At 39.8% G+C, this 22591-nt stretch overlaps 1 protein-coding gene across 3 annotated transcripts in view; it reads left to right on the forward strand.

The window, feature by feature from the left end:
* LOC138748377 (heterogeneous nuclear ribonucleoprotein L-like) overlaps nucleotides 1–21051 on the forward strand; it is a 48000-nt gene extending 26949 nt beyond the window's left edge. Inside the window, exons 8-14 of one of the 3 annotated variants that reach the window (XM_069908465.1) lie at nucleotides 1914–2239; nucleotides 4098–4222; nucleotides 7339–7540; nucleotides 8698–8755; nucleotides 16469–16492; nucleotides 19373–19468; nucleotides 20688–21051. In XM_069908465.1, the coding sequence (XP_069764566.1) occupies nucleotides 1914–2239; nucleotides 4098–4222; nucleotides 7339–7540; nucleotides 8698–8755; nucleotides 16469–16492; nucleotides 19373–19468; nucleotides 20688–20734 (878 nt within the window). In that variant the 3' untranslated portion in view covers nucleotides 20735–21051. The remainder of the gene's footprint in view (nucleotides 1–1913; nucleotides 2240–4097; nucleotides 4223–7338; nucleotides 7541–8697; nucleotides 8756–16468; nucleotides 16493–19372; nucleotides 19469–20687) is intronic. The other 2 variants (XM_069908466.1, XM_069908467.1) reach the window with 2 other exon arrangements.
* The last annotated feature ends 1540 nt before the right edge of the window (nucleotides 21052–22591 follow it).

The raw sequence follows: 22591 nt of genomic DNA on the forward strand, positions 1-22591 counted from the left end.
TGTTCATTTGATTTTGTCCAGTTTAATTAAAAAAATTGATGCCCTTTGTGTGATGGTAAGGCCAGCTATCAGAATTCCATTGCAACAAGCTTGGCTAATATGGGCAGGGTTGCAAATTAACGTTAAATATTTTGGATAGTGTGCTAAAGACTCCAGAACCCCATGTATTTTGGGGCACTGATAAACATGTGACTTGGCTGGCAAGAAGAGCCATTACACCTCTTGCATTTGTCCTCTATTTCAGGATAAATGATTGCCAGTTTGGGTTTAGAGAAGTAGGCCCTGTGCAGCACCTTAAATTGAACAATTGGTATGTCCCAACTGAGCACAGGAGGTGGTAGAGTAAGTTCTATCAATAGCCTCTTCCCACAGTCTCACCTCAATTTCTGTTCTTCCTCCCATTCTGACTTTATTTTGAAGAGTGGAATTGCCTGCTTCTGTCCCAAGAATTTTTGTACAGCATAGAGCAGGCCCTTCGACCTAACATGTCTAGGTTGACTGACCTGTGTTTCATTTGTCTGCATTTGGATTGCATTCTTTTAAACCTCTGGTCCAATAGGGATCTGGTGTCACCTTGTATACTAGGTGTAGCACTTACCTGCTTGGTACAATATAAAACCAGCCAGCTATTTTAATACTCATTTCAAGTAACGTTTGAAAATATGCATGTCTTGCCTTTAAGCTCAAATTTGGAAAAGCAAAAAAAAAAAATCCAAGTTTGGTTCTTTCTTCGCAAGCTGCTACACTGATGGTAATAATGTGTTGAGTTCCCATACAACAGGTAGAGATGGGCTAGTCAGCCCATTGAGTCTGACCTATCATTCAATCACGAGATGATCTATTTTCCTATTCAACCCCATTGCCTGGCCTTCTCCCCATAACCTTTGATGCGCTTGCTAATCAAGAACCTATCAATCCCTGCCTTAAATACCCCCAATGTTTTCCTTCATAACCACATGACAACAAATTCCACAGATTTATCAGCCTCTGGCTTAAAGAAATCTCTCCGCGTCTCTCTTCTAAGTGCACGGCCTTCACTCCTAAAATTGTGCCCTCTGTCCTAGAATTTCCCATCAGAACTCATTTCTTGTAGCTCTGTGGTACTTTCAGGGTGTTTTAATAAATTCTCAGGTGTGATCCTCTGTGTACTGCAGTATGTAGTCCACCTTGATGGAGAGGTAGCTGTCTGAACAGATCGCAATGACAACTTCCTTAGTCATTTTAAAAAGGCATCCCAAAAAGTGAATATTAGGTTGTGCATGCCCTTGTGTTAAATCTTTCACATTTTCTGTTCATTTCCTTGAGGTACCTTGTTTAAAACAAAAATGTGGCATTGATTTAGGGGCGGCACGGCTAAGTGATTAGTGCAATGCTGTTACTCCTCCAGCGACTGGGGTTTGAATCTGGTGCTGTTTGTAAGGATTTGGACGTTCTCCCCATGTCTGTGTGGGTTTCCTCTGGGTGCTCCGTTTCCTCCCACTCTTCAAAATGTACAGGGTTGTAGGTGAATTGGTTGTGACTAGGGGGCTTGGGCTCATGGGCCGAATAGGCCTGTTACCTTGCAGTATGTCTAAATTAAAATTTGTCAAAGCTTGGATCTGTCTTTTAAATAAGATAATTCGTCCAAATATTGTAATATTGGTAGAGCCCAGCTTGGGCATCACCTTCTGTCAAAGTCTATTAAACACTGGCTGTTAATATGTCTTTCCATTTAAAACATTCAAAATGATCATTTTAATTAATGCTCTAATCAAACTGAACGAAGCTAATCCACAGTGGCGATCGTGTGGTTTCCAAAAATCTGTTGCGTTGCCCAAAAAGTACAAGAGTAATGTTGTCGCTTTCAATCTCAATTGCATATCTTTTGGTTGAATGACTTGTCTTTCTGCCAATGGCTTGTTTTATTGGGCCAGGTCACAACTATCCTCCTTCAACATACCATGGTTTCTACGATGAAGAAGAAGACGACGACGACTATACTCCTCCACATCGTTACGAGGGCAGGGGAATGGGTCCTCCGCCACCGCCTTCAGTGACAGGTCCTCGTAGAGGTCCACCTTCACGCCGCTACACACCTCAGTATGGTTCCCAACTTCAGGCACCTCCACCACTTGCACCACATGGTGATTATGGGCCTCTTGCTGATAGTCCAGTCCTGATTGTTTACGGGCTAGATTCTAAGAGAATGAACCCGGACAAAGTCTTCAACATTTTCTGTCTTTATGGAAATGTGCATAAGGTATGTTTGAACTGGACTTGGCATTAGTCTTTTTTAAAATCTAAAATGGTTTGAGAGTTTACCAGAGTTAATCTTGGTGTGCCGTGTCTTTAAACTGCTGTGACATCTTGATCATTGAGAACCGATGACTGCACAGAATCCTGTCGATCGAATTATTGATCCTATCTGTGACCTTGAGCCTGCAGTGCCCTCCATAATGTTGAGGACAAAGGCACTTTTTTCCTTTATTTGCCCAGGTGCTCCAGTTTTAAATTTACAATCAAATAACTCACAAGTGATTAAAGCTTGGAAGCGAGACCAAAGCTCTTTTACTGGAGCAATGAAAGAAACCTGAGTAATCGCAAACACCTGTGAAGCGAATGTCACGAACCTTATGGTGCCCTGAAATGGGGGAATTGTGTATAAAAGATGTGATGATTTCCACATGATCAAACCAAAATGTATGCAAGTAACCTTTTAATAAAACGTTACTTTTAATAAAATAAAATGAAGAAAACTGAGGTCCTCCATCAGCCAGCTCCCCACCATGACTACCAGCCCCCCCACATCTCCATCGGGCACACAAAACTCAAAACGGTCAACCAGTTTACCTATCTCGGCTGCACCATTTCATCAGATGCAAGGATCGACAATGAGATAGACAACAGACTCGCCAAGGCAAATAGCGCCTTTGGAAGACTACACAAAAGAGTCTGGAAAAACAACCAACTGAAAAACCTCACAAAGATAAGCGTATACAGAGCCGTTGTCATACCCACACTCCTGTTCGGCTCCGAATCATGGGTCCTCTACCGGCACCACCTACGGCTCCTAGAACGCTTCCACCAGCGTTGTCTCCGCTCCATCCTCAACATCTATTGGAGCGCTCACACCCCTAACGTCGAAGTACTCGAGATGGCAGAGGTCGACAGCATCGAGTCCACGCTGCTGAAGATCCAGCTGCGCTGGATGGGTCACGTCTCCAGAATGGAGGACCATCGCCTTCCCAAGATCGTATTATATGGCGAGCTCTCCACTGGCCACCGTGACAGAGGTGCACCAAAGAAAAGGTACAAGGACTGCCTAAAGAAATCTCTTGGTGCCTGCCACATTGACCACCGCCAGTGGGCTGATAACGCCTCAAACCGTGCATCTTGGCGCCTCACAGTTTGGCGGGCAGCAGCCTCCTTTGAAGAAGACCGCAGAGCCTACCTCACTGACAAAAGGCAAAGGAGGAAAAACCCAACACCCAACCCCAACCAACCAATTTTCCCTTGCAACCGCTGCAATCGTGTCTGCCTGTCCCGCATCGGACTGGTCAGCCACAAACGAGCCTGCAGCTGACGTGGACTTTTTACCCCCTCCATAAATCTTCGTCCGCGAAGCCAAGCCAAAGAAAGAAGAATATGTACTTACATCACACGTGAATTGTTTGATTACAAATTTAAAACCGTGGAGCACAGGGGCAAATAAAGGAAAAAAATGTCTATCCCAAACATTATGGAGGGCACAGTATGTTATTGGGGTGGTTAAGAAAATGTGGTGACTGATTTGCAAATTGAAAGGCCCATCAAATGGAAATCACCTTGCACTATTCTATTTAAAATATGATTTGGTGAAACATGTCATCCTTTACCTCCACAGATGCTGCTTCTTGTTCGTTCCACTGATTTCTTCCAGAAGTTCAACTTTCGGCATTTGCTTATTCTGATTGAAGGACATTTTAGCCAGATGAATTTGACCTCTGATATTTCCTCCCCACCCACCTGCTTCATAAAGCTTTTCTGATGTCATCGCGATATTACCATAGTCTTTGTTTTAGGCCTTTTAAAACAGTTGTGAACTTTCTATTTAACAACCATAAATGTTGTATTGGCAGGTTAAGTTCCTGAAAAGCAAACCTGGGGCTGCCATGGTAGAAATGGGGGATGGATTTGCAGTCGATCGAGCCCTTACCTGTCTCAACACTGAAAACTTTCTGTTTGACCAGCATATAAATGTTTGGTAAGCAAGCTGTGCTGGATGCAATAAAGCTGCTTAGTGAGCAAATCACAGAATCGGGATCAGGTGTTTTTTTTTTTTTTTAATTTTTTTTTTTTCACACCATAAATCACATTAGCCATGACATACACAATTTCTTTTTCACACATATACAGTGACTTTTTCTCCCCCCCCCCTTTCCTCCCAAACCACCCCCCCACCCCCCCTCTCATCCATTTTAGGTATACAATCTAGGTTGCATTAATCCAGTCAGACAATGTTGTCATTCAACAAAATTACACCAGAAATTCTACTGAGTCCATTCTTTTCTTTCCTTCTCCTTCCATCAACTTAGGTAATGTTTGTCCCCGGTAGGTTTTCGCTATTGTATTTAATGTAAGGCTCCTATACTTGTTCGAATATTTCAATATTATTTCTTAACCAATATGTTATTTTTTCTAATGGAATACATTTATTCATTTAAATTTGGTAGTTTATTCCTTTTAATTTGGTTATGTATTCCATTAATATTTAAAGACATATAGTTCAGCGTAGCCCTTTTATATTTTGTTTATCTTCTCTTTCCGTTTTTCCATCATCACCTTTCCTCCTTTTCCATTTCTGTTTTCTTATTTTCAACTCTTTATAAGACAACATTCCTACAACATCCAACATTTTCCTTATTCTCCTATTTCTATCTTATTTATCCCCAATCTCCCATTCACCTCCTGAGTTGTCCTTTATCCCTTGTCGGACAACCACATCTCCCCTCTCCATTTGGATTTGCGAATCCACTCGCAAGCGTCAACTGATTTTGCAGTGACCGCTATTTCCCCCCACCCCGCCTCCCCCAGAAAAGATTTCACTTTTCATATGTCACAAAGGTCACTCTTTTAATTCCCTCCTTATTCTCTCTATTCCATTACCTTCCCTTATTAATTCTTGTCTATACTATCTATATTTTCCTCTAAGTACAGATACATTCACGTATGCTCCTTGTCTCTATTCACTCTTATACCTCTTTACCCGCATACATATCAATCGTGATCATTTTTACTCTCATTACCCGTCTTCATCCCTCAGTCTATTTTTGTCTTTACCCACATACATATCAATTGTGATCATTTTAACTCTCATTACCCGTCTTCCTCCCTCAGTCTATTTTTGTAATTGTTCTGCAAATTTTCGTGCTTCTTCTGGATCCGAGAATAGTCTGTTTTGTTGTCCTGGAATAAATATTTTCAATACCGCTGGATGCTTTAGTATAAATTTATACCCTTTCTTCCATAAAATCGCCTTTGCTGTATTGAACTCTTTTCTCTTCTTTAGGAGTTCAAAACTTATATCTGGATAAATGAAGATTTTTTGCCCTTTATACTCCAGTGGTTTGTTGCCCTCTCTTACTTTTTCCATTGTCTTCTCCAGTACCTTTTCTCTTGTAGTATATCTTAGGAATTTTACTACAATAGATCTTGGTTTTTGTTGTGGTTGTGGTTTAGAGGCCAATACTCTATGTGCCCTTTCTATTTCCAATTCTTGCTGTAGTTCTGGACATCCTAGGGTCTTAGGGATCCACTTTTTTATAAACTCCCTCATATTCTTGCCTTCTTCATCTTCCTTAAGGCCCACTATCTTTATGTTATTTCTTCTGTTATGGTTTTCCATTGTATCTATTTTTTGAGCTAGTAGTTCTTGTGTCTCTTTAGTTTTTTTATTAGATTTCTCCAATTTCTTTTTTAAGTCTTCTACCTCCATTTCTGCTGCTACTGCCCGCTCTTCCATCTTGTCCATTTTCTTTCCCATTTCTGTTAAGGTCATCTCCATTTTATTTATTTTCTCTTCTGTGTTGTTTATTCTTTTTCTTAAATCCTTAAATTCCTGTGTTTGCCATTCTTTAAATGATTCCATGTATCCTCTAATAAGAGCAAGTATATCCTTTACCTTGCCTTTCTTTTCTTCTTCTATTTCACCATACTCTTCCTCTTCTTCTTCCTCTGGGTTGGCCATCTGTTGTTTCTTTGTTGCCCTTTCCTCCTCTTCTTTCTTGTTTCTATTGTCTTCTGTGGTCTCTTCTTGCTGCAGGTGTTCTGCAGCTGTCGTTGCCGGCTGTGGAGATCGACTCCCCAGCTGGTCCCCCCTCCCGTCGGTGTGTTTCTTTTCATTCGCATCGCGCATGCGCGAAGTTTCGCGCATGCGCGGTTGCGCACTTTTACTCGGCTCTGCGAGCCATTTTTGTAGTCCATTATTTACCGACCTGAGGGAGCGGGTTTCTCTCTCCGCAGCGGGCCTCTTCGGACAGGTAAGGCCTTCACCTTTTTCCTCCTTTGTCTTCTCTTCCTCTCTTCTTACCGTTGCTTTCGACTTTTCTTTTTTTGTCGCCATCTTCTTTCCACCTTTATACTCACTTTTCTGTAACTTTTATTTCTGTGCCTTTGTGTTTTCTCTTGTTTTTCCCGACTTTTCTGGAGAGGGCTGGAGTTCACCGTCCGGCCACTACTCCATCGCGTGACTCCTCCCCGGGATCAGGTGTATTGTTGTGAACATATCATGAAATTTGTTTTGTGACAGCAGTGCTCCTGCACCTCCTGGTGGTAGCAGTGAAAAATGGGCATGGCTTGGGTGGTCCTTAATGATCGAAGCTGCTTTCTTGAGGTACCACCTCTTGAAGATGGAGTGAAAATTAATACCCATGATTGCGCTGACTGAATTCCTGTACGTCGACACCACCGTAACAGAGAGTGTTGCAACTGGTCAGAATGTTCTCCGCGGTGCACCTATAGAAATTTTCAAGTCTTTTATGTTCCAAATCTCAAACTGCTCACCAGGTATAGCCGCTGGCAGTATTATGGAAGATGGAGGTTGCTGTCAAAGCCATTTTAAAAAAAAAAGCTGATCCTGATTGTCCAAAAGCTAAATAATGAGGAAATTTTATTGGGAGTATGAGGTTTACTATGGATCTTCAGTGCTATTTTAGTCAGGCTGGGTAACAATATATTACTTGCAATCACTACTTTGGATACTTACTTTTTATTTAAGTATAAATGGGAGTGAGACTTGTAACAGTCCCAGGAGTATCAGTTAGGATCTCTACATTGGTAATTAATAGCTTAATCTCTACCCTTTTTCTTCTCTCTCTGCAGTGTATCGAAACAGAAGGTCATTGTTCCTGGCCAATCATTTGAGTTGGAAGATGGCTCTTGTAGTTTCAAGGGTTATTCAACTAATCGAAACAATCGGTTCACAAATGTGAAGCAAGCTGCTAAAAATCGAATCCAGAAGCCGAATAACATGCTGCATTTCTTCAGTGCTCCTCCGGGCATTGGAGAAGAAATATTCTATCAGGTTCGTATTTTATTCTTCTCCAAAATAGCTGTTCTGTTGTGAAGTACTCAAGAAAACCATATTCCAAACTTTGCAACAGCAAAATAATTGGAAAAGCCTCAGCCATCCATGCTTTTGTGGTACTGAAGAATTGAGGTGATCATTGATAGGAACAGGCATTGGTCTTGTAGATCCATGAGCTGACTCACTCCTAAGATATTGTCCACTTTCCTCAAGGGTAGAGGCTGCAGGTTTGGGAGATGTTTGATCGTCTAGGTGAGTTACTGGTAGTGGGGTTTGTGGGTGGCATGTACTTCAATCAATGAGTTGGTGATGGGGAGAATTCTGTACATGTTGGAGTACAAGGCGGAATTTGGACCATAAAAATGTCACCAAAACCAGGGTTCATTCTGTACGTCAAATATAAAATCAGAACCGTAATATCCTTAGAGTATCCTTGATGGCAATGGAGAACAGCTTAAAACACTCAAATTACTTAATTTCAAGTAATTGGTTAAATTATACTCAACGCTCTTTGTTCCTGTAAAAGAACTGGTGCCTAAGTGACATTACTAGTGTTTGCGTTGCACCAGCTAGAAACGTTTGATGCATATTATGGTAGATAATTTACAGTATTTTGCCCTTACTTGAAATTAACTGGCTAAATTTTAAATAACCAAAACTGTATTGCTTAGTAGTATGCTCAACAGTGTCACTCCATTGGTCATTGGGATGGTTGGGAAAGGATTGTTGGGGCAGTAAGCTGTCAGGGGTAAGTGCCAGACTTGGGGTAGTCTTGTATAGTGAATGGGAGAGGTTCATCTTCTACACCCAGTTGGCTCATACGCCAACATGTACGGTAAATCTCAGGTGATAGGCAGGGCTCTAATCAATCAGGCTGCTTTGACCTGTGTGTTGTTGAGCCTTTTGGATGTTGCTGGAGTTGCACTTGTCTGAAGAAATGGATTCTATTCCATTGCGTTCTTGACCTGCCATTAGATGGTTGAAAGGCTTAGGGGCATTGGAAGCGAAGTAATTTACTACAGAATACCCAGCCCCAGCTTTATTTTTGGTTTGTACTTCATTTTAGTTCAATAGCTGATTTCCTGGGTAGGCCATTTTGCAAATAATTTTTATATTGGCAGAGGACAGCCTTGTAAATGTGAACTGTTTTCCAGATTTCGGACAAGGTTGATGTGAAGAGACCCAAAAGTGTCATCTTTTTCAGTGGGAAAAGTAAGTTAACTTTACCTCCAAGCAAATGTTGTTACTGATTCAATGAAATCTAAGGGATGGTGTGAAACTGGCATGTTCTCAGAATACAGATCTGATATAACTGGGGCAACTCTTGCCAATTCTAAAGTTTTCTCCTTTTGTGTTCCACTTTCACTTGGGTGAAATTCGTTTCAGCGCGTCAGTTAAAATGAGGAAGGGAATTATTTACATTTTTTTTTTTTTTTTTTTTTTTTTTTTTTTAAATTTTTTTATTTTTCACACCATAAATCACAATAGCCATGATATACACTTTTTCTTTTCCACACATTTACAGTGACTTTTTCTCCCTCCCCCCTCCCTCCTCCCAAGCCACCCCCCCATCCCTCCCCCCTCTCATCCATTTTAGTTATACAATCTAGGTTGCATTAATTCAGTTAGACAATGTTGTCATTCAACAAAAATACACCAGAAATTCTACTGAGTCCATTTTTTTCTTCTCTTCTCCTTCCATCAACTTAGGTAATGTTTGTTCCCGGTAGGTTTTCGCTATTGTATTTAATGTAAGGCTCCCATACTTGTTCGAATATTTCAATATTATTTCTTAAACTATATGTTATTTTTTCTAATGGAATACATTTATTCATTTCTATATACCATTGTTGTATTTTCAAATTATCTTCCAATTTCCAGGTTGACATAATACATTTTTTTGCTACAGCTAGGGCTATCTTAACAAATCTTTTTTGTGCATCCTCCAAGTCAATTCCAAATTCTTTATTTTTTATGTTACTTAGGAGAAAGATCTCTGGATTCTTTGGTATATTGTTTTCTGTTATTTTATTTAATATCTGATTGAGATCATCCCAAAATTTTTCTACTCTCTCACATGTCCAGATTGCATGAATTGTTGTTCCCCTTTCTTTTTTACATCGAAAACATCTATCAGATACTGTTGGGTCCCATTTATTTAACTTTTGCGGTGTAATGTATAGTCTGTGTAACCAATTATATTGTATCATACGCAGCCTCGTATTTATTGTATTTCTCATCGTTCCAGAGCATAACTTCTCCCATGTTTCCTTTTTTATCTTTATATTTAAATCTTGCTCCCATTTTTGTTTAGTTTTACCATTTGTTTCCTCATTTTCCTTTTCTTGCAGTTTAATATACATATTTTTTATAAATCTTTTGATTAACATTGTATCTGTAATCACATATTCAAGGTTACTTCCCTCTGGTAAACTCAAGTTGCTTCCTAATTTATCTTTCAAGTAGGATCTCAGTTGGTAATATGCCAGCGCTGTATCTCCCGTTATATTGTACTTATCTCTCATTTGTTCAAAGGATAAGAATCTACTTCCTGAAAAACAATTTTCTATTCTTTTAATCCCTTTTTTTTCCCATTTTCTAAAGGCAAGGTTGTCTATTGTAAAAGGGAGTAGCTTATTTTGCGTCAATATTAGTTTTGGTATTTGGTAATTTATTTTATTTCTTTCTACATGAATCTTCTTCCATATATTGAGGAGATGGTGTAATACTGGAGAAGTTCTATGTTGTACCAATTTTTCGTCCCATTTATATAATATGTGTTCAGGTATCTTTTCCCCTATTTTATCTAATTCTAGTCTCGTCCAGTCTGGTTTTTCCCTTGTTTGATAAAAATCTGATAGGTACCTTAATTGTGCGGCTCTATAATAATTTTTGAAGTTTGGCAATTGTAAGCCTCCTTGTTTATACCATTCTGTTAATTTGTCTAGTGCTATCCTCGGTTTCCCCCCTCTCCATAAAAATCTCCTTATTATTTTCTTTAACTCTTTGAAGAATTTTTCTGTCAGTTGTATTGGCAATGCCTGAAATAAGTATAGTATCCTTGGAAAAATGTTCATTTTAATACAGTTTATCCTTCCTATCAGTGTTAGTGGTAGCTCTTTCCAATGCTCTAAATCGTCCTGTAATTTTTTCATTAGTGGATTGTAATTGAGTTTATATAATTGGCCTAGATTTTTGTTTATTTGCACACCTAGGTATCTTATTGCCTGCGTTTGCCATCTGAATGGGGATTCCTCCTTAAATTTTGAGAAATCCGCGTTATTCATAGGCATTGCTTCACTTTTATTTACGTTTATCTTGTATCCCGACACTTCTCCATATTCCTTCAATTTCTTATATAGTTCTTTTATTGATAGTTCTGGTTCTGTTAAGTACACTATCACATCATCCGCAAACAGACTGATTTTATATTCCCTGTCTTTTATTTTTATTCCTTTTATATTATTATCTCTTCTTATCGATTCTGCTAGTGGTTCTATAGCTAGCGCAAACAATAATGGTGATAGTGGGCATCCCTGCCGCGTTGACCTGCTTAAGTTAAATTGCTTTGATACATGTCCATTTACTGTCACTTTCGCTAACGGTCCCTTATATAATGCTTTAATCCAATTAATATACTTCTCCGGTAAACTGAATTTTTGCAATACTTTGAACAAGTAATTCCATTCTACTCTGTCGAAGGCCTTCTCTGCGTCTAAAGCAACTGCTACTGCCGGTGCTTTATTTCCTTCTACTGCATGAATTAAGTTAATAAATTTACAAATATTGTCTGTTGTGCGTCTTTTTTTGATAAATCCAGTTTGGTCTAAATTTACCATTTTCGGTACCTGTTCTGCTAATCTGTTCGCTAATAGTTTAGCTATTATCTTATAATCTGTGTTTAGCAAAGATATTGGTCTATATGACGCTGGTGAGAGTGGATCTTTCCCTTGTTTTAGTATCACTGTAATTATTGCTGTTTTACATGAATCTGGTAAGTTTTGTGTCTCATCAATCTGGTTGATTACATCCAGGAGGGGCGGTATTATTAGGTCTTTAAATGTTTTGTAGAATTCTATTGGGAGTCCATCCTCTCCTGGTGTCTTATTATTTGGTAAATTTTTTATTATCTCTTGTATTTCTACTGTTCCAAATGGTTCTGTTAATTTATTTTGTTCCTCTATTTGTAGTTTTGGTAGTTCAATTTTAGTCAAAAATTCATCTATTTTCCCTTCTTTCCCTTCGTTTTCGGTTCGGTATAATTGTTCATAGAATTCTCTGAAGTTTTCCTTAATTTCTTTTGGATTATATGTAATTTGTTTGTCTTTTTTCCTTGTTGCCAATACCATTTTCTTAGTTTGCTCTGTCTTAAGCTGCCATGCTAGGATTTTGTGTGTTTTTTCCCCTAGTTCATAATATTTCTGTTTTGTCTTCATTATATTCTTCTCCACCTTATATGTTTGTAATGTTTCATATTTTATTTTTTTATCCGCCAATTCTCTTCTTTTGGTTGTATCTTCCTTTATTGCTAATTTTTTTTCTATGTTTATTATTTCCCTTTCCAACTGCTCTGTTTCCTGATTATAGTCCTTCTTCATCTTGGTTGCATAACTTATTATTTGCCCTCTAATGAATGCTTTCATTGCGTCCCATAGTATAAACTTATCTTCCACTGATTCCGTATTTACTTCAAAGTACATTTTTAATTGTTTTTCAATAAATTCTCTAAAATCCTGTCTTTTAAGTAGCATGGGGTTTAATCTCCATCTATACATTCTTGGAGGGATGTCTTCTAGCTCTATTGCCAATAACAGGGGTGAGTGGTCCGATAATAGTCTAGCTTTATATTCCGTTTTCCTAACTCTCCCTTGTATGTGGGCTGATAACAGGAATAGGTCTATCCTTGAGTATGTTTTATGTCTAGTCGAGTAGTATGAGTATTCCTTTTCTTTTGGGTTTTGTTTCCTCCATATGTCCACAAGTTTCATTTCTTGCATTGATTTAATTATAAATTTGGTTACTTTGTTCTTCCTGTTAATTTTTTTCCCCGTTTTATCCATATTTGGATCCAAATTCAGATTGAAATCCCCTCCTATTAGTATGTTCCCTTGCGTATTAGCTACCTTCAAAAAGATATCTTGCATAAACTTTTGATCTTCTTCGTTAGGTGAATATATATTAAGTAGATTCCAAAGCTCTGAATATATCTGACATTTTATCATAACATATCTCCCTGCTGGATCTATTATTTCCTCTTCTATTTTAAATGGCACATTTTTGCTAATTAATATAGCCACTCCTCTTGCTTTTGAATTATACGATGCTGCTGTTACATGTCCTACCCAATCTCTCTTTAATTTCTTGTGCTCCAATTCAGTTAAATGTGTTTCTTGGACAAATGCTATATCTATTTTTTCCTTTTTCAGTAAATTTAGTAGTTTCTTCCTTTTAATTTGGTTATGTATTCCATTAATATTTAGAGTCATATAGTTCAGCGTAGCCATTTTATATTTTGTTTATCTTCTCTTTCCGTTTTTCCATCATTACCTTTCCTCCTTTTCCATTTCTGTTTTCTTATTTTCAACTCTTTACCAGACAACATTCCTACAACATCCAACATTTTCCTTATTCTCCTATTTCTATCTTCTTTATCCCCAATCTCCCCTTCCCCTCCTGAGTTGCCCTTTATCCCTTGTCGGACAACCACATCTCCCCTCTCCATTTGGATTTGCGAATCCACTCGCAAGCGTCAACTGATTTTGCAGTGACCGCTCTTTTCCCCCCACCCAGCCCCCCCCAGAAAAGATTTCGTTTTTTATATGTCACAAAGGTCACTCTTTTAGTTCCCTCCTTATTCTCTCTATTCCATTACCTTCCCTTATTAATTCTTGTCTATACTTTCTATGTTTTCCTCTAATTACAGATACTTTCACATATGCCCGTTGTCTCTATTCACTCTTATACCTCTTTACCCGCATACATATCAATCGTGGTCATTTTTACCCTCCTTACCCGTCTTCATCCCTCAGTCTATTTTTGTCTTTACCCACATACATATCAATCGTGATAATTTTTGCTCTCATTACCCGTCTTCATCCCTCAGTCTATTTTTGTAATTGTTCTGCAAATTTTCGTGCTTCTTCTGGATCCGAGAATAGTCTGTTTTGTTGTCCTGGAATAAATATTTTCAATACCGCAGGATGCTTCAGTGTAAATTTATATCCTTTCTTCCATAAAATCGCTTTTGCTGCATTGAACTCTTTTCTCTTCTTTAGGAGTTCAAAGCTTATATCTGGATAAATGAAGATTTTTTGCCCTTTATACTCCAGTGGTTTGTTGCCCTCTCTTACTTTTTCCATTGTCTTCTCCAGCACCTTTTCTCTTGTAGTATATCTTAGGAATTTTACTACAATAGATCTTGGTTTTTGTTGTGGTTGTGGTTTAGAGGCCAATACTCTATGTGCTCTTTCTATTTCCATTTCTTGCTGTAGTTCTGGACATCCTAGGGCCTTAGGGATCCATTCTTTTATAAACTCCCTCATATTCTTGCCTTCTACATCTTCCTTAAGGCCCACTATCTTTATGTTATTTCTTCTGTTATAATTTTCCATTATATCTATTTTTTGGGCTAGTAATTCTTGTGTCTCTTTAGTTTTTTTATTAGATTCCTCCAATTTCTTTTTTAAGTCTTCTACCTCCATTTCTGCTGCTATTGCCCGTTCTTCCATCTTGTCCATTTTTTTCCCCATTTCTGTTAAGGTCATATCCATTTTATTTATTTTCTCTTCTGTGTTGTTTATTCTTCTTCTTAAATCATTGAATTCCTGTGTTTGCCATTCTTTAAATGACTCCATGTATCCTCTAACAAGAGCAAGTATATCCTTTACCTTGCCTTTCCCTTTATCTATTTCACTGTACTCTTCCTCTTCTTCTTCCTCTGGGTTGACCATCTGTTGTTTCTTTGCTGCCCTTTCCTCCTCTTCTTTCTTGTTTCCATTGTCTTCTGTGGTCTCTTCTTGCTGCAGGTGTTCTGCAGCTGTCGTTGCCGGCTGTGGAGATCGACTCCCCAGCTGGTCCCCCCTCCCGTCGGTGTGTTTTTTTGTATGCGCATCGCGCATGCGCGAGGAGTCGCGCATGCGCGGTTGCGCACTTTTACTCGGCTCTGTGAGCCATTGTTGTAGTTCTCTTTCTACCGACCTGAGGTAGTGGGGTCTTCTCTCCACAGCGGGCCTCTTCGGACAGGTAAGGCCTTCACCTTTTTCCTCCGTTGTCTTCTCTTCCTCTCTTCTTTCCGTTGATTTTGATTTTTCTCCTTTTGTCTCCATCTTCTTTCCACCTTTATACTCACTTTTCTTTAACTTGTATTTCTGTGCCTTTGTATTTTCTCTTGTTTTTCCCGACTTTTCTGGAGAGGGCTGGAGTTCACCGTCCGGCCACTACTCCATCACGTGACTCCTGGGAATTATTTACATTTGATGAAAAACAAACTTGGGAGACTGATGCTAAGAAGTCTGAACACCGTTTAATCACAAACAAGGATCTTTCATTTACATGTAAGGGGAGTCACAACAGGGCATCAGAGACACTAGGGCACAATTCGTGCCCATTGGATGCGGGGTAATCATTGATATTTTAACCTCTCGATTGTGGAACAAGGGTTAAACAAACAGTACCCACCACCCAGAGGCACAACAGTCTTTTCTAGGTATGCACCACAATAGCCCCCCACAATGTTCTGGCTCACACCTTACAATTGATTCTCAAGCAGCAACCTGGAACTAGGGTTGTCCTCAGGGGAAACTGAAAGAGAGCTGCTCCATATGGTGGAATTTTGCAGCAGCTGGCCGGCTCAAGTATGCCCAAAAGAGGGAAGGTGTGTATACATTCAAAGGAGCCAATAGCAAGGTGTAAGCTTACCTGTGGATGAGCTAATCTTGATTGACATGGAAAATGGCTTTGACCTGCCTGGTCAGACGACTTTCCAGGAGCAAGTATGTGCATTATCCTTTGTTCAGAACAGAGTCCTGTCGGTTAATCTTCCGGATAACAAGGATGTTTTGGGTCCAGACCCTGCATCAAGGTTGACGTGCAGAGGAAAGAGGGCCAGTGTAAAGAGGAAAGGATGAGGAGTGAGTTCAGACTGGTAGGTGGGTGATGGGTGGGCCAAGGAGGGCGGGCAGTTGGAGCCAAGATGTGCAGTGGGAGGAGGGTGCAGATATGGAGGCGGCTGCTAGCGAGTGATATGTGGGAACGCGAAGGCTTCTGGAGCTGATAGATTTATGGTAATAATAGGACAGGTGGTGATAACCATTAGTGAAGAGCTGAAGGTCAGTTTAGAGTGGATCTGCTGGGTGGATGGGTGGTAGGAGGAGATGGAGGTAAAAATTAGTGATTTGGGGGTAGGTATGAGGATTGGAGCAAAATTGGGATGGTAGGTGAATTGGAAAGGGAATTTAGGTTATCTGATCTCCTTCCTATCAATTTCCTCCCAATCTGGTTCCATTCACCGACTACTTTAATACTAGACATCTCCTCCACTCAGTCCTAATGCAGGATCTTGACCAAACCATTGACAATTCCCTCCTCACCCAGATGCTGCTGAACACTTGAATTTCCTCTAGCCCTTAGCTTTTTTCTCCAGATTCCATTATCTTCAGTTTTTTGTATCTCCATCTACATTTGTCATTTGGGGAGACTAGTAATATGTGTTTGGAAGTCCTTTAAAGAATATACCTGACAATATAAAATGCCGACGAGTGTCATTAGATGAGGATTTTCCTCATCTTTGTGTGGTAGTAATGCCCCATGTAATTACTTTGGGCAACAGTAGGTTGTGGGTTGTAGATAAATTTTCTTGGAAGGAGAAAACTTAATGAACTATCTGTTTGTCTTCTCTTTCTTCCTTTGACAAATTCAAACCTGGAGCAGGTGGATCGAAAGGAAATCAAGGTAGGACCCAAAATATATAGATGTTTTTCTTTCATTGGAATTGGAGTTTTGAAAATAGTATCCATGAGATGGTCTAAAGGCAATGGCAGATCATGCCTTTTTAGTTAGGATAGCTTTTCTTGAACAAATTGGGTTAAGGCACTGGTGAACCTCACTTGGAGTATTGTGAGCAATTTTGGGCTCTGCATTTAAGAAAGGATGTGCTGACATTGGAGAGGGTTCAGAGGAGGTTCCCAAGAATGTTTGACAGCTCTTGGTCTGCTCGTTGGAATGTGGGAATATGAGGGGGGGGAATCTCATTCTCATTGAAACATTTCAAATGTTGAAAGGTGCAGAGTCGATGTAGAAAAGGTTGTTCCCCGTGGAGGGAGAGTCCGGGATAGGGGTGGCCAAACTTAATGCAGAGCCACATACGATAAACTTCAGATGTTTGAGAGCCAAAAGACATGAAAACATATTACATACATGGTTTTACTCTTGGACATTTTGTTAGAAAAATTTTGTATAAATATTAAATACATGCATGTAACTATATATATTTGTATATAATTTTTAACCTGGTCATTTGTATTAGTTTCAATTATCAAAAAGTACACATAGTGTATATACTCATGTAATAGTCAAATTTTAAGGGTAAAATTTTGGGGATGGCTATTCTATGCGTACTACTTTTGACCGTGGTAAGTACCTGCATCGTTCAAGGCGTCAGGAGCTCAGGTGGGTAAGTGGCAAGTCTGCATTCAGGGCGTCAGAAGCTTGGGTAGGTGGACAAGGCCTAGGCAAGAGTCCATGGTGGAACCATTGGGAGCTCTGTTGAGCGGGTGGTTGGGGCCAAAATGGGGGATGGGGGGGTGTTGACTTGCATGCATATATTTCAATTGCAAGCCACGCCCAGTGGTACGATTAGTGTCTTGTATGATTTCTGACTTAGCCAACATATTTCCACGAGTCGCACATTATATGTGAAAGAGCCACATGTGGCTTGCGAACTGCGGTTTGACCACCCCTGGTCTAGGACAAGAGGGCACAACTTCAGGATTGAAAGGCATCTACTTAGAACATGTGGAGGAATTTCTTCAGCCAGAGGCTGGTAAATCTGTGGAATTTGTTGCCACAGACAGTTGTGGTGGCGAGTTCATTTAAGGCTGAGATTGATGGGTTTTAATTAGCCAGGACATCAAAGTTTATGGGGAGAAGGTCAGGCAGTGGGGCTGAGTGGGTAAAATGGATCAGCTCGTGATTAGATAGTGGGGGGCAGACTCGATGGGCTATTTCTGCTCCAATGTCTAAGAAGGGGTGTGTGTCCCAACATTCATACTGATGGCAAAGGTCCGGGCTCTTCTTAGAGCTCGTGATGCTGCCTTCAGGACATAGGACAAGATGGCACTTGTATCTTGATTGAAACCTTGGATTCCAAAGATCAAGGATCACTCTTATTTTTTCCCTTAATTCTTCTGTCCATCTGTGAACTAATTTATTATTTTGCCTGGAACTCTTGTGTATTTGACTGCTCGGGACCAGATAAGTTTCTGTAGAAAGGGAAGTTGAGATGAAAAGTACGCAGTGTGTGATCTGCTTTCCATGTCAATTTGTTGTCTTGAAGATGACATTCTGCCAATAGCTACAGCACCTTTCATAAATTTTTATCAAATATAAAATCCATTGTTGCCTTTTAATGGAATTTGTTCAAAATAAATGGTTGAAATATTAGAGTTAACTCACATTAGAGTTAATTTGCCAGTCATTCAGAACCAAAATACTCACAAACAATGTTATATTAAATTGCTTTTAATCTTATTTTTGTGGTTGACTGGTGCAGAAGCATTGATTCTTGTTTTCTTGGGTTGATGCGAGACTATTTTAGCGTGAACCAAAGTAATGAACTTGCACTTGCTCAATCTGGTTAACTATCCAACAGTAACTAAAGTGGGGAGATTCTTACTTTAATGGCAGCCTCACAGCCCGGCCTTCTCCCCATAACCCTTGATGCCCTGGCTAATCAAGGAATCTATCAACCTCTGCCATAAATACACCCAATGACCTGGCCTCCAGAACACCCTGTGGCTGAAGAGATTCCTTCACATACTCTCTGGATGCTCTTCAATCCTGAAGCTGTGCCCTCTTCTTGGTGGGGGACGTTGCATGCAGTAGACATTTGCGTAATGTGTGATACCCAAAATGGAACTCAAGGGAGTTTGGAGATGAAGCCATCTTAGAATCACAATGAAATTGCCTGGTTTTGGACCAGAGCAGGAAATACAATAATTTGTCAGAGGGTCAGAAAAAGGGCTATGAATGTTGGATTGTGGGTTTTTGGATACGATTTGTACCACAAAGGCTGGTGGTATTGGAAACTGAGTCCAACGTCATTCCACTTTCTCTTATCTTCCCTATTGGTGTTTTTGGGGGGGGGCAAAGGAGAAAAGAAACTATGCAGGTGATTCAATGTAATTCAGCCCTGAACCGTAGAAACTCTATTCTTGGAGTAACTGAGATATTTCACACAATTGGCCACGAATATGGAGTTCAAATACTGAGTTTCTGATCATGGGCTATAGTTCCAAATTTTTTTAGTATTTTAAATGCTTTTTTGAGGTGCACAAATTGTTTCGGTTAATAATTATTTTTTTTTTTTAATTTTTTTTTTAAATTTTTTTATTTTTCACACCATAAATCACATTAGCCATGATATACACTATTTCTTTTTCACACATATACAGTGACTTTTTCTCCCCCCCCCCTTGTTTCGGTTAATAATTGAGGATTTTCTTTTTAGGCTACATTTTTACCCCCCTTCAATACATTACTCGAGGTCAGCAATGAAATTTGTATCTCACCAATCCTAAAAAGTTAACTTTGTCTAAAATTCTAATTTTGTAGGTGAGAAAAGTTCTTCTGGGCTCCTGGAGTACGAATCGAAGAGTGATGCTTTTGAGGCACTGGTCATGCTTAATCACTACAGGATAAAAAATCCAGGTACGTTCTTTTATTGTAAACTTTGTTATTGATTCCACAATGTGTGACAATGTAAGGGATACTTGAATTTGTCTCTTTGTTCTGTTTATTGACATTAACACTAAGTAAAGAATCCAGAACAAAACAAGCAATTTAAAAAAAAATGTGAAGTATGGTTTTGCTGTCTGCCCCACAATAGCAGGTGGGAATTGGAGAAGTAAATCTGTAGGGAGATTGCAGATTGCTGGAAGAGTAACAGGGTTGTTTTCGTGGGTTATTGGTATTTAAGCTTAAAACAAGGCATATTAACAAATTCAATACCCAACATAACTTGGAAGTATATTGAACCGTCATTTGTTTCTTCAGAAGAGTGGCCTAAGGGTGAGGCAGAGGGGGTGGGGCTTTGTATTTAATAGGTTCCATATGGCAGATGGAGAGATTTCTATTCTTGGAAGTGAAAGAGTAGTGGTAATTTGGGAGAACGTTAAATTGTGGGAGGTAAATACTGCAAGAATTGTGGCAAATAGTGCAGATAGCGTATGTACAAGTGAGATAATGTGGAGGGGAAGCTTCTTCCAAGAAGTAGCTAATGGGCTAAAGAACTTGGTTGTAATTTGTATATAAAGCTCGACCAAAAAAAAGTATTGGAATTTCCAGTCTTTGAAATCTTTTGCTGCTTGGGCTGTTGGGATGGGTTTTAGTCCTGCTGGGTTCAAGTTTGCCTTTGGGAAGTGATATTTGTGGAGATGTGTGTTTAAACCCTTGGAACTTGCATTATCAGAGGAGTTAAACAGATGGGTTGTTTGGGCTATGAAGAGACAGTAATGGGGAACACTCATAATCTATGATGACAGAGTTTTCACACTGTGTCCATTGGGTTACTGATCGCAGCAAGCAGCTTAATGTTGAGAGACTATCTTCATTGGAGGTGCTGAGAGAGGGAGTTTCAGGCAGTGGCCTTTTGCTGAAAAGCTTTGCTGGAGTGGATGGTTAGTATGCTTAAGAGAACGTGCTCTGTCAAATTACTTTGTGCAGAGACCTGTCAAACAGTGAAATAAAATAAAATGACAGATTGGACCCGTTCCCAGCCAATCTGCAACTTTATTTCACTATGCAACACTTACTGTTCTTGGACTTTGCATTCATACATGGGGTGCGTTGTTTTGGAAATGGACATTAGTCAGATTTGACAGTATGTGTGTTTTTTTTAACATCTACAATGTTTTGGAAACTTCAACAGATGGGCCTGACCTGTACACACTGAAGCTGTGTTTCTCTACCGCCTAACAACCATAATCTGGGAACAGACAAGGCCGATCATTGCTTTTGATGTATCTAGTTTTGTTTCAACTGTTTTTTAACTTTTAAATGCTGTAACATGTGACCCATGAAATGGAATTGTAAGTTCTCCAGTTAAAGAACAGGTTTTTTTTTTAGTTTTCTCATGAATGAATGGTTAGTAAAGCAGTGAAATGTGACAGTGTTAGTTGTTAGTACTGTATGTACTGTTTCAACATGTTTAATTATTGGAAAATCCCTGCACTGCATTATACTGTACACTATTTATGTTACAGCTACAAAGTATTAATAAAACAATTCCTTTATTCTTTTGAGTCCTTGTAATCTTTCTTTGCAGGATCATCTTAGTCTGGAAGAGGGTGTTACTGTGGCTTAGAGTTGTGTGAAAGATCCTAAATGAGAAAGACCAAACGATGTAAAGTTTAAGAACAGTTTAAAAGTGAGTCTAAAAGGGCAGGAGAATCAGTAAATCAGAACAGTGCAAAGAGCTTGCACAGTTTCAAGCACGGAGTGTAAGACACAAATGTGCTGGAGAAACTCAGCAAGTCGAGCAGCACCCATAGAAAGCACAGGGTGATCAATGCTTCAGCGTGGGCCCTTTAAATCCAATATCTGTTCCTTCAAATCTCCAGTAAGGCTTTCTGGGGGGAAGAGGGAAGGGATGAAGACTGAACGCAGGAGTCACAGTCTCAGACGTACAAGAATTTTGTACATCCTGCTACATGGAATTAAAGGTTGTTCAGAGATATTTCTTCACCAATGGTTTGGAGCAACATTGAATTATCCACTGAAGAGGGCTGTGGCAGCTCAGTTGCTCAGTCCGTTCTAGACAAAGATGGGTAAGGGTCATCGAAAGTAGGTGACACCGACCATAATCACCATGAACAGTGGAGCAGACACGGAGCTCTGAATAGCCTACGTTGGTGTTCTTATCTCAAATGTAGTGGAGCTTTATCATGATCTTGGGCTGAAGGACTAGCCGTAACAAACTGATTCTGCTGAGAAAACACGACTACAGAAATAACTGGCATTGAATATAGGAGGAGGGAGGTTACGCTGCAACTGTACAAGGTACCAGTGAGGCTGCATCTGAAGCACCGTGTGCAGTTCTGGTCTCCTGACCTGAGGAAGGATATATTGACTTTGGAGGCGGAGGAGAGCTATACAATCCAATGATCATTAGGGGATCAGAAGTGGAGAGGTTGAACAAATTTAGGTTATTGGGAGTCACTATCGAGGAGGATCTTTCCCAGACCCAACACACCAATGGCACCATGAAGAATGCACATCAGCACCTCTACTTCCTCAGGACACAGCCCAAGACATTACAGGCAAAACCCTCCCTACTATCGAGTACCTCTACAGGGAACACCGCCGTCAAAAGGCAGCAGCGATCATCAAAGATCCACGCCACCCAGCACACCCTCTGTTCTCTCTGCTGCCATCAGGAAAGAGGTGTAGGTGCCACAAAACTCGCACCACCAGGTTCAGGAACAGCTGCTCCCCCTCCACCATCAGACTCCTCAACGAAAAACTGAGACTCAATTAAGGACTCTTACTTGTGAACTTAATTGATTTTTCTTCACTCTCTGTATTGCAGTCAGTTGTTTACATTTGTTACCTGTTAACGGTTCTTTTGATAAATGTTTATGCTGTGTACAGTTTACTTTTTTGCACTACCAATTAGCTGCACCCACAGGGTAAAGGAATCTCGGTTGTATATGATGTCATGAACAGTATGTATTCTTTTGACAAGAAATCTGAGGAGCTTCAGGTTGATTCAAGAGATGAAGGGGGTTAGCCCATGAGGAGAGATTAAGTTGTAAGAGACTGGTACTTGCTGAA

This window comes from Narcine bancroftii, chromosome 13 (assembly GCF_036971445.1).
Source record: "Narcine bancroftii isolate sNarBan1 chromosome 13, sNarBan1.hap1, whole genome shotgun sequence".
Classification (NCBI taxonomy): Eukaryota; Metazoa; Chordata; class Chondrichthyes; order Torpediniformes; family Narcinidae; genus Narcine; species Narcine bancroftii.